We start from the raw sequence: 18,736 nt of genomic DNA, 5'->3' as shown, positions 1-18,736 counted from the left end.
CATTTTTCCCAAGCATCAAACTAATACACTTGCTTGTTGTTCCTACACTTCTCTTTGTCTTTTGTTTTTCTATAAATTTGAACTATATATATATATATATATATATATATATATATATATATATATATATATATATATATGTATGTATATATATATATATATATTTATAGATATAAATCTAGAGTGACCAGGCTCACTGACCTTGCATGTCAAGAAATATAATACAAAATAAATGATAACTAAATGCACTCAAGAAGCTACCAAAGCAATGTGTGCACAGCGCTGAATTCACATGCAGGATGTAATTAGTTATATGTTGGGGTGTGTGTACGATAAGTAACCTAATAGCAAATGAGGCACTCCTCATTTACCTTTAATTACTTCAATTAATTAGAAAATTGCTTTTCAAGCTGAGAGTTTAGTATCCATGATCTTTTGTTATGTCAACCAATGACATTTTATGAATCTATACGCCAAAGGATATAAGCTCTTTCCCCTTCACTTTGTCTGTACATGCTGAGCCAAACTGATGTTTTTTGTTTTTATTTTGCAAAACTATGCAGATGGATTCTAGTGACAGAATTGATAGTGAAATGTATTGTAGCTGAAATAGGGAAAGATTTCTCTTCAGAATTGGTCTCCTCGCATTAATCTAGGCAATTTCTATCTCAGTTCTTGCTCAAAGGACTCTTACTTAACAGAATATATATATATATATATATATATATATATATATATATATATATATATATATATATATATATATATATATATATATATATACATATATATATATATATATATGTATATATATATATATATATACATATATATATATATATATATATATATATATATATATATATATATATATATATATATATATATATATATATATATATATATATATATATATATCAGGTGCGTATGGTTGTCTTTCTGGTTGGGGAAGCAATGACCAAAATTTTCTTTTGCATAGATATTTGAATCAAATTGACATGTTCATATTATACAGCAATTTTTAAGATAAAAAAAAATCACATCTTATATTAAGGGTGTTCTGTAATTTGGAAAAGTATAAAATATCAGTGGAATAAACACAGAAAACTACACGCATGTTATCTTTTCACCCTTTTTCTGATGGAAGCAGAATGTCAACTTGCTTCCCTTTTCCTATGTAAGTGTTGCATAACAATGTAAGATAGGTATTGTAAATTCACAGAAACTTAATCTAAGTATATAAGTATTTATTAGCATCTAAAACTATTCGTCATCAGCTCTTACTAGAAAAAAATTGTCTTTGTGGCATTTTTATCAGAAAAAATGTTAAAATATTACACCGAAAAGGGATGCAACAGCTCGTGTTGCTTCCCTTGCACAGATTTTTTTGTGTCCTCTGCCACTGCTTGTCATCTCATGTTAAATCCAACAATAAAAGTCTGAAGCCTATGATGTCATGTAGTTTATATTCATTTTACAGAACATTAGAAGAATGATCTTATGAAAAATAAATAATATAGTTTCTATTTTGTTTCTATAACTTTTAAGGGAAGCATTGCTTTCTCTTGCTTCCATGGACTGCACGCTTATGATATATATATATATATATATATATATATATATATATATATATATATATATATATATATATATATATATATATATATATATACATATATATATATATATATATATATATATATATACATATATATATATATATATATATATATATATATACATATATATATATATATATATATATATATATATATATATATATATATACCATGTGGTTGAGTATTGTCCACATAAACTTTGTCAACAGCTCATATTCTTTCCTTTCTTTATTGTTTATGAAGTTGTTACAATTCATATTGACTGCTTTGTTCATTTACTTTGGCCAACATTATGAATCTGGATTTTAGGTATAATTGTCCATATCTATCTTGCAAGATCTTTTTTTTTGTTTCACTCCAGCTTACAAAATCCAAATGAATTCAACACCACTGATATAGCAATTGTTACCCAGTAACAGCTACCAAATTTGATGAAATATAAGAGGCCCTTTTTTTTTTCAGCCCCCCCCCCCCCCAAATGTCTGCAAAAAAGAAATCACCCTGGATCCCATATTCTAAATTGCTTTAAATATCATATGCTTTAATACACTAAAACTTTTTCCTGAATATGCACAGCTGAAAGTGGGGTGCATCTAATATACCCATGTGTCTCTTTTATGCCATCAAATGTGGTAAATACAGCAAGACGCAAATGACTGGGCTACAAAAAAAAAAGTACTTGACATCAATGTCCAGTAATGTAGTTGACAAGGGCACATTGGTTTGGAACACAGTTATGACATTGTAGAAGACGAATTTGCTCAGGGATTGAACCTGAAATCATGTAGTCGTAGAACAAACTTCTTAACCATACAGATGTAACTACACCCATTATGTGTGTATAGGTGTATTTGTAATGTATATGAGTTGATGTTTACATGTGTGTGAATATATGTGTATTTGTGTGCACGTGGTACATCTATGCATATACGTGTGTGTGCATGTGTGTGTGTGTGTAAGTAAAACAAGAGCTGTCCAAGATGCTCTTGTCATGTGACACAAACAGCTCACGTGACAGTGTTTCTCTCTGCTGCTGTTGTTGCTGCACCATTTTCGACCGATTGAAAGACTCTGTATCGAGGTTTCCTATTGGCTGATGTCCGGCATTTGTAGGAGACAATCAGATAAACTGCAGTGGTCATCGACAAAGACATTCCAAGTTCAGTGAACCTGCAATTAAAAGTAATTAATTAAATTAATGTTGTCATACTTAATATTAATTCCAGGGACCAACAAATAAATAATTTAAAATTGCCAATGGTTATGAATGTTGAGTAATGACCGAAAGAGTATGCTTGCAAATATGAGCTTCCAAAATGGATTCCTCAGAAGAATTTCTGGCGTAACACTAACCAACAGAGATCAAGCATTGAGAGGTCACAACTCTGGCTCTACGGATATGTGGTTAGAATGTCAAAAGAAAGACTTGAAAGATGAATTCTTTAAGCCAAGCCAACAGGTGGGAGACCCAGGGGTAGACCAAGAATGAAATAGTTGGATAATATCCATAGTTTCAGTTGGTCAAACTTGAGAAGCTAGCAAGGAAGTATAATGAATGTTATTTCAGAAAAGATCCTATGGATGAGGTGCCTGAGGACTATCACCATAAACCTCCCAGGAATAGTTAGCAGAGAAAATGGATGGATGAATGGATGGATGGATGGATGGATCATAGTTCTGGTAAGACGCAAACTGAGAATGGGACAGGAAACAACTGCAAGATGGATTCTTCAGGTTAAGCTAACAGGCAGGAGACCAAGGGGCAGATCAAGAATGAGATGGTTGGATAATATCCATAATCTCACTTGGGAACCCAGCAGGAAAGCATAATGACGGTTGCTTCTGACAGGACCCCATGGAGGAGATATCTGAGCAATGTACCCTCACAACCTTTCCAAGAATAGTGGGCAGAGAAAACGGATGGATGAAAATAACTACACAATGAGTAAGAGATAAAACTGATCACTGCTTAACAATTGATTAATGACACAAGCACATGATTACGAATTTAGGTGGAGCAGTAAATCAAGTGTGGATTCAGGATTAAGATTGCTGGGGAAGGCAAGGCTGGGTGTAGAATTTAGAGAGAAATGAAAACTCAGAAAAGCCAGATAAACAGATAAATATACATAAATAGTTATTTATGTGCATTATAAAAAATTGTATTTATGAAATCTGCCAGAGGAGGACACCTCCTTCTTCCTTAGCTGGATCTGTCACAGAGAATATAGGTTATTAAATTGATCCACAATGTTTTTCCTGATATTTTATTTTATAGACTCCCAGGAGGATGGAAGGTCAAATTGACCTTGGTGTGGTTTATTTTTTATCTTTTTCTTGTTTTAGTTATTTGACTACAGCCATGCTGGGGCACCACCTTGAAAGGTTTTAGTCAAACAAATCGAGCCCAGGACTTATCTTTAAGCTTAGTACTCACTCTGTGAGTTTCTTTTGCTGAACTACTAAGTTACAGAGATGTAAACACACCAGCATTGGTTGTTAAGTGGTGGTGGAGGACAAACACAGATACAAAGATATACACACATAGTTATACATACATACGTATGTACGTATGTACATACATATGTACATACATATGTACATACATACATACATATATATACATATCAGGCACGTGCCGTCAGTAATTACTCAGGGTAGGCAGTTGGTGACCTTTATGTAGTGAAACACACTAAAAATAAGTGAAACAGGCATGCAACTGAGTTAAAGGCAGATTTACTTCTGCCTTTATAGCAGGGGCGAATTATGCCTGCCGTCAATTGTAAATAATGTAAATAATGTACATAATTCCTCATCTCTTAAATATAGAACTGTATTATGTCTACCTAATCTACAAAAAAAAAATATATATATTGTATTTTATGCATAGTAATCAGTGTAAACTTCATAATTTTATTGAATTAGGTGCATATTTTGTCATGAAAGGAAAATGTTGCTATCGATTTATTTTATTGAAGGTAGGCACTGCCTACCTTGCCTACCTAGGTGGCATGTCCCTAATACATATATATATATATATATATATATACAACAGGCTTCTTTCACTTTCCATCTACCAAATCTACTTAGAGCTTTGGTTGGCCCAAGGTTATAGTAGAGGACACTAATCTAAGATGACATATAGTGGGACTGAACCCAGAACTATGTGGTTGGGAAGCAAGCTTCTTACCAAACAGCCACCTGTTTTATGTTCAAACTGGCCAGATCTGGCCTCTCACACCTACCTTACTATGTCGTACCCATAATTTCACATCATTGAAATCTCAAAACTATTATATGATGATGCCTGATTGATTCAAAACAGTGGGGAATAAATAAGCATTACATTTGACAGAATAGTCTGAATACTAAAGGGCTAAACATATTGTCTTTTATCTATGACTTGTTTCAGCCATTGGACTGTGGTGATGCCTTGAAAGGTTTAGTTGAACACATCGACCTCAGTACATACTTTTAGGTCTCTTTTGCTGAACTTTTGAGTTTGGGCATAAACCAACACCTGTTGTCAAGTGTAGTGGGATACACATACACAAACACAAACACAACAGGCTTCCACACAGTTTCCATTTGCCAAATTCACTTGCAAGGTATTGGTTGACCCAAGGCTATGGTAAGAGGTACTTGCCAAGGTGCTGCTGTGCAGTGGGACTGAACCTGAGACCACGTAGTTGCGAGGTAAGCCTCTTCACCACACAGCCATATCGGTGCCTGGCGAACAAGAAAACTCTCCCCAACTGGACAAACCCTTAATGTCACTCACAAGTCAGATGAGGAAGATGTCTTTTGTATGATCTATTTCTTCTCTCTCCTTAGTCTCCTCCCATTTTTAAACATAAAATATATGAAAATAAAAAGACAAAACAAATAAAATTGTGTCCTGTTAAATTGGTTATCTTCGTTAGCAATCAATGTATTTTGTGTTAATTTCCGAAAGTGAATCAATCTTTATTTTTAACTGACAACACGCTCAACAATTATAATTGATTTTCTGCTGATTAAATAAACAGGTTGACTAAACTTTTGATTTGACAAATTACTCAAGTTTTATAACTAAACATGTTTCTCAGTGTGTGTGTGTTTGTGTGTGTGTGTGTTTGTGTGTGTGTGTGTGTGTGTGTATGTGTGTGTACATATATACATACACTCACACATACATATATAACATATATAAATACATACATGCACACATCACACTCTCTTTCTCTGTATATATATGCACACATTTACACATCACTGTGTGTGTGTGTGTGTGTGTATACACATATATACACACACACATGTACACATATGTGTGTGTGGTATGTGTATGTAATGTGTGTGTGTATAAAACAATGCACATATACATACATATGTATATAACATATATAATTACATACGTACATGCATGTACCTACACACACACATACATACATGAACATACAGACATATATATGAACATACATACATATATATGAACATACATACACACACACACACACATATATATATATATATATATAAAACAATTATTACACAACAAAAGGTAGCATGTCAAGGTAACTTGTCTTTTCAAAATTACAATTGTCTTCGTTTATTTCTGTACTTCCCTGAAAATTGTTAGCAATTAAAAAAGATTTGCAATTAAATTTGCAACAAGGTGAGAAATAATTAAATTGTTTGAGCTTTACGTCGTCACTCAGGTTATATAACATCTACTGAAGTAATGTTTGTGGTTGATGTTGTTGCTGCTGTTGCTGTTGTAGTTGTTGTTCTGCACATGTTGTTTGAGCGGTTAATGAAGTTTATAACGAAAGCAAAAAAAAAAAAAAGAAGTTATGCAATTAAATCCTAATTTGGTAAATTATATACCCCACAGGGGTTGTCAGCCACTAATTGAAGTTTTATGTATGTGTGTATGGATGTGTATGGTCTGTATGTGTGTATGGATGTCATACAAACATACATATGTATGCATGTGTATATATGTGTGTGTGTGTGTGTGTATATATATATATATATATATATATATATATACACACACACATACATATACATATGTATACATGTGCATGTGTATGTATATACATATATACATACAGGCACACCTATTCAAACATAAGACAAAAGTCAAAATTTAAAGAACCTCTCTCTCTCTCTCTCTGTGTTTGTGTGTATGTATGTATATATGTGTGTGTGTGTGTGTGTGTATGTATATATATATATATATATATATATATATATATATGTATGTGTGTGTGTGAGTATGCACACATACATATACATCTCAACTGTGTATTCTTTCAATATATTACTATTTGGTTGGAAAGAAAGACTTGTTGCGTTTCAAGAGGGGAAAGAAACAAACACTTAATATACTATTTCTCTTCATTTTTGATAGCATAATCCCATCTCTTTGGCAAATTGTCGATCCTTTGGGCATAAAATTCTTCAGATTTTGAAGCAAAGAAACACACAATATCATATTAAATGTCTTATAAATTGCTTTTCTCTCAAAATAATGTTGCAATGAAAATGAAAAGATAATAGTTAGATGGAGAAAGGTGAAGAGATTCATGTGGATGGGGCAAAACTTTCATATTTTGTACTATAATCTTTTCCCCAAGTGACTTCGGCAATAAATTGTCTTGCATTATCATATTAGAAAAACACCTTTTTATAATTGACCAAAGGTGAATGATATTCTGCAAATTTTTGTGCAACACTTAACGCTAATTAATGTCAATACTTCTCCATATTAACCGTTTTCTTTTTGTTTAAGACTTCACGATAGATAATACCATTCATATCCCACTAAATGCAGAGCATAAATGTTTTTCTGAGTGTAGTTTGGTTTGGGAATGGATTCTCCTTTTACTTTAGGTGTTAACCATTGTCATTTTCATTGGACATAATCATAGAGAATCCACTTTAACATCACTGTGATGATTCTACCCAGGAATTGTTTGACAGTCAGTCTTCAATGATGAGCTGAGGGTGACTCTTTTGATTAACCTGAGAAGCAATGAGATGACGAGAGAACCACTGACCAAATCAGGACACATTCCTAGATCATGAAGGTGTTTCATGATTAAAGTGTGCCTTGAATTTAACTGTTTTGCTAATTCTTGTGCAGTTTGCTTTGAGTTTTCTGAGGGTCAATATTGACAGAACTTAGTCATCCAGATTGAGGGCATTCGGCAAGAAATAAATTTCCTAAAACTGGTCAAACCATTGTTGGCATATTCAGACACTTAAAGTTTCATTTCCACTGACGGAACAAATATTTCTTGCCACTTCCATTCCTGAAAAGCTCCTTTCGAATTTATGTAGCGTGCAGTGTCTGATATGGCTCTGATCTAAACTCATTTTAAAAGAGTAAAATCGATACAGTTTTAACCACTATGGTATAAAGTAATTTGCAAAGAAAGCGAAAAATGTTAGAATGGAAAAGTTAAAGCTTATTTTACAACAAGTATTGAAAAATTGCCATCAAAGTGACTGTGTGAAAAATGCAACAGGACTTTTTGTCAAATCTAATATATGCCTTAATGTATCTATGCATAAATACACGCACGCAGACGCATGCGCGCGTGCGCGCGTGCACGCACACACACATACACACACACACACACACACATCTGTATATAAATATATATATATAAAATCGTTGTCGTCGTTTAACGTCTGCATTCCATGCTGGCATGGGTGGGACGGTTTGACTGAGGACTGGTGAGCCAGAAGGTTGCACCAGGCTCCAAAGCAGCAAAAATATCACAAAAGCTGTTACTCAGAGTTCCACATTCCCGTGAGTAACAGTTTTTGTGATATTTTTGCTGCTTTTTAATAAAGTATATTACTCTACCTCTGGTATTCGAGTACAGGTGCCATCACGATTTTGCTTTCGCTTGCCCCAACAGGTCTTCACAAGCCGAGTTTCATATCCTGCATAGGAGCCAGTCCAGCGGAACTGGCAACAATCTCACTCGAATGTCTTTGCACGTGCCACTGGCACAAGTGCCAGGAAGGCGACACTGGGCACAAGTGCCATCACAATTTCACTTTTGCTTGCCCCAATAAGTCTTCGCAAGCTGAGTTTCGTGTCCAATGAGGGAGACGACGTTGGCATGGGTGCCAGTCATCGAATTTAGTTCGATTTCGATTCTGATTTCACTTGCCTCAACAGGTATTCGCAAGTGGAGTTTTGTGTCCAATGAAGGAAGGTATGCATAAGTGGGCTGGCTACTCCCCTGGCATATATATATATATATATATATATATATATATATATATAATATGGTATATATATATGATTTCGTGTGTTGAAGCATGGTATATATATATATATATATATATATATATATATATATAATATGGTATATATATATGATTTCGTGTGTTGAAGCATGGTATATATATATATATATATATATATATATATATATGGTACAAAATTAAAGACATAAAAATGAGGTAAAAAAACAAACAGGAAAATTGGAAGATACATACATACATATATATATACATATATATATATATATATATATATATATATATATATATATATATATATATATATATATATATATACACACACATACATACATACATATATCTTATACACACATTCAACACATAAACATACATACAATCTACTGGTGTTGTGAACCAGCTGTTGCTAACAGTCTTTTGCAAATGAAGACAAGTTTCTTGAACGTGAAATGTTATTACTAATCAAACACCAACTCACAGTTTAAGAGAAAAGAAAGTAGACAAATGAAAGAGAAGTTTCTTTGAGGTTTCTCATTTCCTCCACTAGGATATCATTAACGTTTCCATGTAGGTAATTAATCATTTATTAAAGAAATGTGTTGATGACTCTGATTGTATTATTACTAATTAGGTGCAAAATACTATTTGAAAAAAATAAAATTATATCATAAAATCAAAAAGAAATTAGATATGAAAAGGAATTTTGGTCTTTGTTGGTTATTTCAAGTATTCAAAGAATATAGAACCAGGAAAAGCGTATACAAATACATACGTATATATAGTCACACACACACACATACACACACACATACAGTCGTTCATTTGTATATATAAAAACACATACATGTGTGTGTATGTACACATTTAAATGCATGCATACGTACACATATAGGTATGTGTGTAAAGGTGTGTGTGCATGTACATATGCTATTTAGCAATGTGCAGTCATGCTATTATTTTCACAAAACAATAGAGTATGTTCATTTCATTGAAAACTCCTGCACGTGCCTTTGTGTGTGCATGCATGAGTGTGTGTATGTGCATGTGTGTGTGTGTGTGTGTGTGTGTGTATGTATGTGTATGCAGATTGTGTGTGTGTGTGTGTGTGCACATGTATGTATGTGTATGTGTTTCGTTTTCTGAAACTTGAAAACCTATACAGCAGTGTTTCTTTCTCCTTTAAGATTCGTTGCTCACTATTGTAGTGTGCTGACATGACAACAACAAAGATGACTGATGGTTTAATGATAGATAAGATAGGGTCCATTTTATGTTGTGATTGAAATAATTAAACTCATTGAGTTATGAATATGGGTTCCTCAACATTCCCCAAAATCTTTAATTTAGAATCTGCTGCCATTAAAAAAATGTCAGTTACTTCCATTTCATATTCTTAAAACAAGAAATCTCTCTTCTCTTATTATCTAACACAGACATATAAAACAATACAGTTATATGGTTTAGATAAGGTTTCCTGCTTTTTCTTTGAGTCTGAACTTATTAATCATCACTTTTTTACCATAAATCTTGAGATCATCATCATCCTCATCATTTGGCATCCATATTCCATGCTGGCAAGGGTCGGATGGTTTGAAAGGGTCTGATGGGTCCAAAGATTGCTTCATATCTCCAGTGTCTTTTTTGGATGGATGCCCTTCTTAATGCCAACCACTTTACAGCATGTACCGGGTGCTTTTTTCATGGCACCACCACTAATGAGGTTGCCATGCAGCTCATAAGACTATACTATTAACCCTGACAGTGAGGAACAATTTCGTGTTAGGAGAATGAGGAGTAGAAATAGGTAAAGTATGAAAGATAAGGGTCAGAACAGAACAGGTTATTTGTTTTAGAAATAGAAAAAGAGAAGAATAAGGAAGCATGGGAGTGAGTGAGTTATTGAGGTAGTGAAAATAATAGAGAGTAAGGTTGTGAGGGTATATGAGTATGGATAGGAAGAGACAACTGTTCAAATATACAACAGGCAGTTGTGAAAAATTCTCAGTTATGGACAATATCTATATGACCTTGAACTGCAGAAAAAAAAAAAAAAGATTATCACATGAGAGAGTCTATGCTTGATGTGAATTGGAGAAATGAAGAAATGCTGCAAAGCAAGAGGATGAAATATAACAAGAAACAAAATCAGGGCTTGAAGTAAAAAGGATGAGAATAACTGAAAGAAGTTAGAATGAAAGATAGGAAAAAGAAATGGAGCAAAACTTGAAAAATTAAGATTGACAGTTGTTGAATGGTGATAAGAAATTATAATGTTTGATATTGGCCATAAATGTTCAGTTTACCTACCCTTGATTTAATGTGCCCTCGACTTAATGTTAAAGTGGTTGAGTATTCCACAGATACATACACTCTTAATGTAATTGTCAGGTGGAATCATTGGGACACAGTGTATGAAAGGACTGGACCTTTGAGTTACAAGTACCTTTGAATTACAACCCATCTGGGTTTCTATACAATTTCCATTAACCAATTTCATTCACAAAGTACTGGTCAACTGAAGACTATAGAAAATGACCCTTGCCCAAAGTACCACACAGTAAGATTGAAATCAGGCCCTCATCATTGCAAAGGGAACTGCTTAACCATTTGACCATACTCCACCTGTATTAGTAATATTATATACACATGAAATATGGGGCATGCATGTCTGTGTGGCTAAGAAGCTTGCCTTGCAATCATATGATTTTGGGTTCAGTCCCAGTGAGTGCTTCTACTATGTTCCCAGGCTGACCAATGCTTTGTGAGTGAATTTGGTAGACAAAAACTGTGTGGAGGCTTGTTGTGTGTGTGTGTGTGTGTGTGTGTGTGTGTGTGTGTTAATATTTAGCAGAAGCAACAGAGTGACTCAAGGACTGAGAATTTCATGTGTTAGCATTTATCAAACACCAAGTGATAAGTGCTAACACATGAAACTCTCAACCTTTGAGTCACTCTATTGCTTCTGTTAAATATTTATAAAAATACATATGCTCATAAAGTTAAAGAAGTGATTTTAAATTCTCAATCGCAGGATAATGCTAATAATATAGCCTGAACAGGATAAACTACCCCTATTTTGCAGAAAAAAGTGTAGGTAAGCTAACCACCTAGACTTTTTTCTGCAAAATAGGGGTAGTTTATCCTGTTCAGGCTATATTATTAGCATTATCCTGCGATTGAGAATTTAAAAAAATCACTTCTGTAACTTTCTAAGACGTCTCAACGCTTCTAAAAATGAACTTCGTTTGTTTGTTTATGTTTATCGTAATTTGAATTTAACATATACTCATGTTTTGAGCTCTATTTTTCCTGTCCGCAACACCAAACCTATATATGTCAATGTTGTTGATTGTGTTTTAGTTAAAACTATGGCTTTAAAATCTGCTCAAAATTACTTCTCTTTGGTATTGCTCATTGACAATGGCTAAAGAGCTAGAAACACATCTGGCAATCTGAGAAGGGGCAGCACTGGGCAAACACCATGCTTTTACACCTTTCTACCATAAGAGAGAATTTTTTCTCCATGGTAACTGCAGTGAATTTGCTTTTAAAAGTTGCACTATGGCACAGGGGTGGCTGTGTGATAAGTAGCTAGGCGCCTGAGTGGCTGTGTGGTAAGTAGCTTGCTTACCAACCACATGGTTCTGGGTTCAGTCCCACTGCATGGCACCTTGGGCAAGTGTCTTCTACTATAGCCTCGGGCCAACCAAATCTTTGCGAGTGGATTTGGTAGACGGAAACTGAAAGAAGCCTGTTGTATATATATATGTATATATATATATGTCTGTGTGTATTTGTGTGTCTGTGTTTGTCCCGCCAACATCGCTTGACAACCAGTGCTGGTGTGTTTACGTCCCCGTAACTTAGCGGTTCGGCAAAAGAGACCGATAGAATAAGTACTAGGCTTCCAAAGAATAAGTCCTGGGGTCGATTTGCTTGACCAATGGCGGTGCTCCAGCATAGCCGCAGTCAAATGACTGAAACAAGTAAAAGAGTATATGTCACAAGCCTATTTTAATTAACTTAAAGCTTGCATATATATATACAGGGCCTAGTCTTTTACTTGTTTCAGTCATTTGACTGCGGCCATGCTGGAGCACCGCCTTTAGTCGAGCAAACCGACCCCAGGACTTATTCTTTGTAAGCCTAGTACTTATTCTATCGGTCTCTTTTTGCCGAACCACTAAGTTACGGGGACGTAAACTCACCAGCATTGGTTGTCAAGCGATGGTGGGGGGACAAACACACATACATATATATATACATATATATGACGGGCTTCTTTCAGTTTCCGTCTACCAAATCCACTCACAAGGCTTTGGTCGGCCCGAGGTTATAGTAGAAGACACTTGCCAAAGGTGCCACGCAGTGGGACTGAACCTGGAACCATGTGGTTGGTAAGCAAGCTACTTTATTTCATTTCAATTTGCCATAAAGGCAGTACACAGAGAGTAGTTATGGGTTGGACAAAAACATTAATGAGATGAAATGGATGATAATATAATAGTATAATGAGAGAAGGCAAAAGCCGCCCACCGAACTTTGCTTCTCTATAACACTGTTCTTTTTAAAATTAAATTTTCACATTGAGGCTATGAATCTCGTACATAAAAAGTCATAAATTAAGGCATTTGCCTCTTACGATTTTTCATTACACAATATGAGGCACTCGTCCTCTTAGGTTTTTTCGCCACTTTGCAATACTGAATTCGTCGCAGGGGAAGGAATTCACCACCGTACTTATGTGACTGCCCGACACAACCTCCGCAGTCACCTGCGGAGGCCAGTCCGGATCCTTAGTACAGGTGAGGACTCCCTCTCTCCAACGCTTCCTTTTATTCACAAATTTCTGCAGGGCCCCTCCCTTTCGGAATAGGAATAGCCAATCCTTTTCCTCACAGGGTGAGCCCACAGTTTCTACTATCGGCGGCACAATTCCCGCCGACCTGCTTTCCTCCGTTGGTGGCACAATTCCCACCAACGAAGTGTCGGGACACGCCGATGGTGCACTATTGAGCACCGGCTGTGCCTCGTTTTTTTTTTTCTTTTTCTTTGGGGCCACTGGAGTAGGGCGTACTTCCGCCTTTGCCGGACGGTCCTCCTCCTCCCCCTCGATTTTCGGTGGGCAACCATTGTTGCCCACCTTCTTCCTTTTTTTTCCTTTTTTCGTGGAGGTGGAAACCTCCTCGACTTCCTCCGTCTCTCCCTCCACTGGGGGAACAGGGGGAACAACATTTGTTAACTGTTCCAGAACCTTACTCTGGTCCTGGGGACAGTCTTTCTTGATATGACCAGGCAAGCTACTTACCACACAGCCACTCCTGTGCCTATAAGTCCACGAAGTCTGGGTACATGGAGTAAATAAAATCATAGCATAAACAATTAAATATAAGAAACAATAATTTCTTAAAGTATGTGTTAATCCCCATGTACCCAGACTTTGTGGACACCCTGTATATCTGTGTGTGTCTTTGAGTTTGTGTCCCCCCGCCACTTTCTCTCCTGCTCGACAGCTAGAGTTTGTTTATGTCCCTGTAGCATAATGGTTTGGCAAAAAAGATCTGTTGAATAAGATTAATTCATTCAACTAAAAAACCCTAGAAAGGGAAGTTCCAGTATGGCCTCGGTCCAATGACTGAAACAAGTAAAAGATGATAGAAAGGTAAATGATTACAGAAGTGTGTGTGCGTGTGCATGTGTGCATGCATGCGTTTTTATCTCTGTGTGGGTGTGTTTTTGTTATTTACAGCTGAGAAGTGTATGGGTGTATATATTCAGTTTAACTGAGTAGATGTATATATATATATATATATAAGTAGATATATATATATATATATATATATATATATATATATATATATATATATATATATATACATATATACATATATATATACATATATATATACATATATATATACATATATATATACATATATATATATATATATATATATGTATATATGTATATATATATATATATATATATATATATATGTATATATGTATATATATATATATATATATATATATATATATATCTACTTATATATATATATAAGATGGAGTGTGTGTTTCAGATATCGTTGAACAAAAGTGTGTGTATTTACATGCCTTCAGAAGCGCATGTATGTGTATGTATGTATGCATATGTCCATATGTGTATATATGAGTGTATGTGATGATGTTAGTGTGTGTGCTTGTAGAAGTATATAAGGTTTCAGAAGCACGTGTATTTGTGTATGTACATGTATATAGATATGTATGTGTATATGTATCTTTATGTAATAACTGTTAGTTTAATCCAGTGACATAGAATTTCAATAGAGAAATTTGGCTGACAATTTGATTAAGAGCAAGATTGTATAAACGGAATGTTAGAAAAGAAAATAATTTATAATAGTATAAATACTCAAAATAAGTGTAGAAAATTTGTATAAAATAGGTGTATAAAATAAGTTGTATAAGACAGGTGTATAAAATAGTTGAATAAAGTGGATGTATAAAATAGTTTAAATGAAATAGAATAAACGAATGCAATTTGAATGGGTTTGAGAAAAGAGCAGTGAAATATATTATAGCTGTTTGTAAATGTGGTTGTGCATGTGCCTGCACATGCGTGTGTGGTTTATGTGTGTGCATACATACATACATACCTACATACATACATACATACATACATACATACATACATATATATATATATATATATATATATATATGCACACACACACATGTTGAGATACATTCATACATATGCATACATACATACATACATATGTATGTATGTATGCATATATGGGTGTGTGTGTATATATATATATATATATATATAATTTGAATACGTTTGTGAAAAGAGCTGCAAAATATATTGTTGTTTGTGAATGTGGTGGTTTCAATGGCTGACAAGGAAAACGTATGATATTATCTAACTTTGTTTCTGACCTGTATGTATATACATATAGGCATACATATGTGTGTAATGTATATATACATGTTAATATATATATGCATGTGTTTGCATGCTGTTTTTGCATGTGTGTGTAGGCATTTGAATTTATCTTTGTATATGTGCGTATACACACACACACACATATATATTTAAGCATGTGACATAGAACATATGTGTTAGTGTACATACACTCAGCTCTATAAATGTATATATGTATGTATACATATACATACACAGTTATATAAATCAATCATTCCATCTGTATATATATTGTATACATACACACAGATGCACATACATATATGCTTACATTCATACAATACTTATACACTTGGGCACACATATGTTTACAAACACAGACACACAGATGCAAACATACATACATGCATAAATACATTCAAAAATATATACACAATTGCATACATATATAAAAACACACATATAAAAACACTCATATGTCCATACTCATATATACAATCAAAATATATACATACACCTACAGACACACACACACACACACACACACACACACACACACACACACACACACACACATATGCACATTGATATTTATACAATCATCCACATATATTCAATAATTCATTGAAAGAAAAAAGTGACAAAATGCAACAAATATTTTAGAACGAGAAATGAAAGATGCCATCTTAATGGCAATGTGAGAGAGTTGGAGGCAGAAATGCTGAAATATAGAAGGCATATTGTTAAGAACTGGTAGAACTTGAAGGAAACTTTTGTAGAAAAGATGGCCAGAACTGAATACTCTTGAGGATTCATTCAATAATGAACAAATCGACAGAGGCTCAAAGAGACTATTTATGGCACAAAATATCTTTTGCTTCTTTGTAGTCTTATATATTCTCCATTAGATTTTAGTTAAGTTATTGTCTGGTACTTGTATGTATGTTTGTATGTATGTATGTATGTATGTATGTATGCATGTATTATGTATGTATTAATTATGTATGTATGTGTGTGTGTGTGTGTGTGCGTTTGTGTATGTTTGTGTGTGTTTATATTTGTGTGTCTGTATGAATGTATAGATGCATGTGTCTATTTGTATGTATGCATTAGTGTATATATATATGTATGTATGTGTGTGTATGTATGTACAAATGCAGATATAAATCCATGCATATTCATATACACAGTTATATTGTCAAATGCATGCACATGCACACACACACACATACACACACACACACATACATGGATACATACAAATATATCTATTTACACTCATATACAAACACAGACACAGACACATATACATATATATTCATAGGGTCATACAATTATATATATACATGTAGACATACACAGATATAAACAACATACACACTATACACATGCACACACGTGTGTGTGTGTGTGTGTGTGTGTGTGTGTGTGTGTAAACGGTTTCAGCTTATATAAATAATACTATTCCTCTACATTTTCTATGTAGGTATGTATGTATGTGTGTGTGTGTGTTTAAATTGTCTTCTCCACTTCCGTCTTTGCACGTGATGTATTGTTCTATTGTGTATATACAGAGATACATTGTTGTGCATACATACACACATGTATGCACATCATGCAGACACATACACATATATATGTGTATACATTTACACTTTTTCTTTGTAAATTACAAAGAATATTTTAGTTAGACGGCAGATTATAATTAACGATCAAAAAGCAAAGCTGGATATTAAATTTGTTTTACAATTAACTAACTTGTTTTCTTCCATATACAGACGTGTTTTGGGGGAAAATTTTTCCTTCATTAATCTAGCTTTGTGCTCCGTTTGTTCATAATTCAACTTTCATAAATATTTTAAGGTTAATTATTTTTCCTGATACTGATTCAGTGGATGTAACAAGTGGATGAAAGATACTAGATACCAATCAATTGTTGATGCTGTTTTAATTGTTGTTGTTTAGTCCCCAGTTAAATTCGATGATGCTGAAATTTGGTCAAAAGTCTGCTAACTGTGACCGCCTCTTTTTTTTTTTTTGGTTGTCTAAGCATATCTAGGACTATATAATCTAATCTGTGCTGCTCTATCAAGTGCCATAGTAACAAAGCTAAAACACGCGAAGATTGACCTTGAACTCTGCTGTGCATGCGTACTAAGTTTTAACATTCAAGCTCACTTCTGTTGTCTATAGCAGTGCTTGGAAGGAAGGTGTGTAGCATGTGATCATCACATTGACCACAACAGAGAATTTTGTCATGGTGATCAACATGTACTTCTAAGTAAAAATCCCTTCTCTCTTGACACTCTGTATCTATGTGAACATTCAATGTCTTCTAATTATGAACATTTACTTGGTTTCTTCAATGTAAACAGACGTGATGCATCTATTGCTTTCTGTCTGAATGTTTATGTCAAGAAATGCAGACATTGTACTGCTACAAGTTTTATGTTGTAACATCCTGATGTTGAACATTAATACAGAGATGATACTGAGTATATCATCTGTATGACTGAAATATTGTATGTTATATCTTGGTCTCAGTTTTTTTCTATTGTGGCCAAATAGAACATTGCTAATGTGAGTACTAATGAAGAACCCATGGTTGCTTCATCTTTTTGTCCATACAATGTACCTCATGGACAGCAAAAGGATGCTTCTGTTGTACTGTACATAGATATTTCTTTGTGGTTGTCGTGAGTGGCTTTATTCCTAGGCATGTATAAAATTAATATATTTTATTTTATTGTTTTTACCACTGGAACATGAGGAAACAAACTTTCTACATCTTAGGTGGAGCTGTTGCCTATTTCTTCAGTTTCTTCTAGGATCTCAGGGATGTCTTCTGATGATCTTAAACTGTGTCTGTTTGGTGTGTATTGTTTGATATGTTTTCTAATTACTTGACAAATTTTGC

The 18,736-nt window shown here is 34.1% G+C and overlaps 1 protein-coding gene across 2 annotated transcripts in view; it reads right to left on the bottom strand.

Moving 5' to 3' along the window:
* Nucleotides 1–1,842: 1,842 nt before the first annotated feature.
* Nucleotides 1,843–18,736, bottom strand: part of LOC106877476 (uncharacterized) — a 123,822-nt gene continuing 106,928 nt past the window's right edge. For both annotated transcript variants that reach the window (XM_089342873.1, XM_089342872.1), the window contains exon 3: nucleotides 1,843–2,789. In XM_089342873.1, the coding sequence (XP_089198999.1) occupies nucleotides 2,627–2,789 (163 nt within the window). In that variant the 3' untranslated portion in view covers nucleotides 1,843–2,626. The remainder of the gene's footprint in view (nucleotides 2,790–18,736) is intronic.

The sequence above is a fragment of the Octopus bimaculoides genome, chromosome 26 (genome assembly GCF_046866305.1).
Source record: "Octopus bimaculoides isolate indiv1 chromosome 26, ASM4686630v1, whole genome shotgun sequence".
In the NCBI taxonomy this organism is placed as follows: Eukaryota; Metazoa; Mollusca; class Cephalopoda; order Octopoda; family Octopodidae; genus Octopus; species Octopus bimaculoides.
This window is presented reverse-complemented; position numbering and strand designations above follow the sequence as displayed.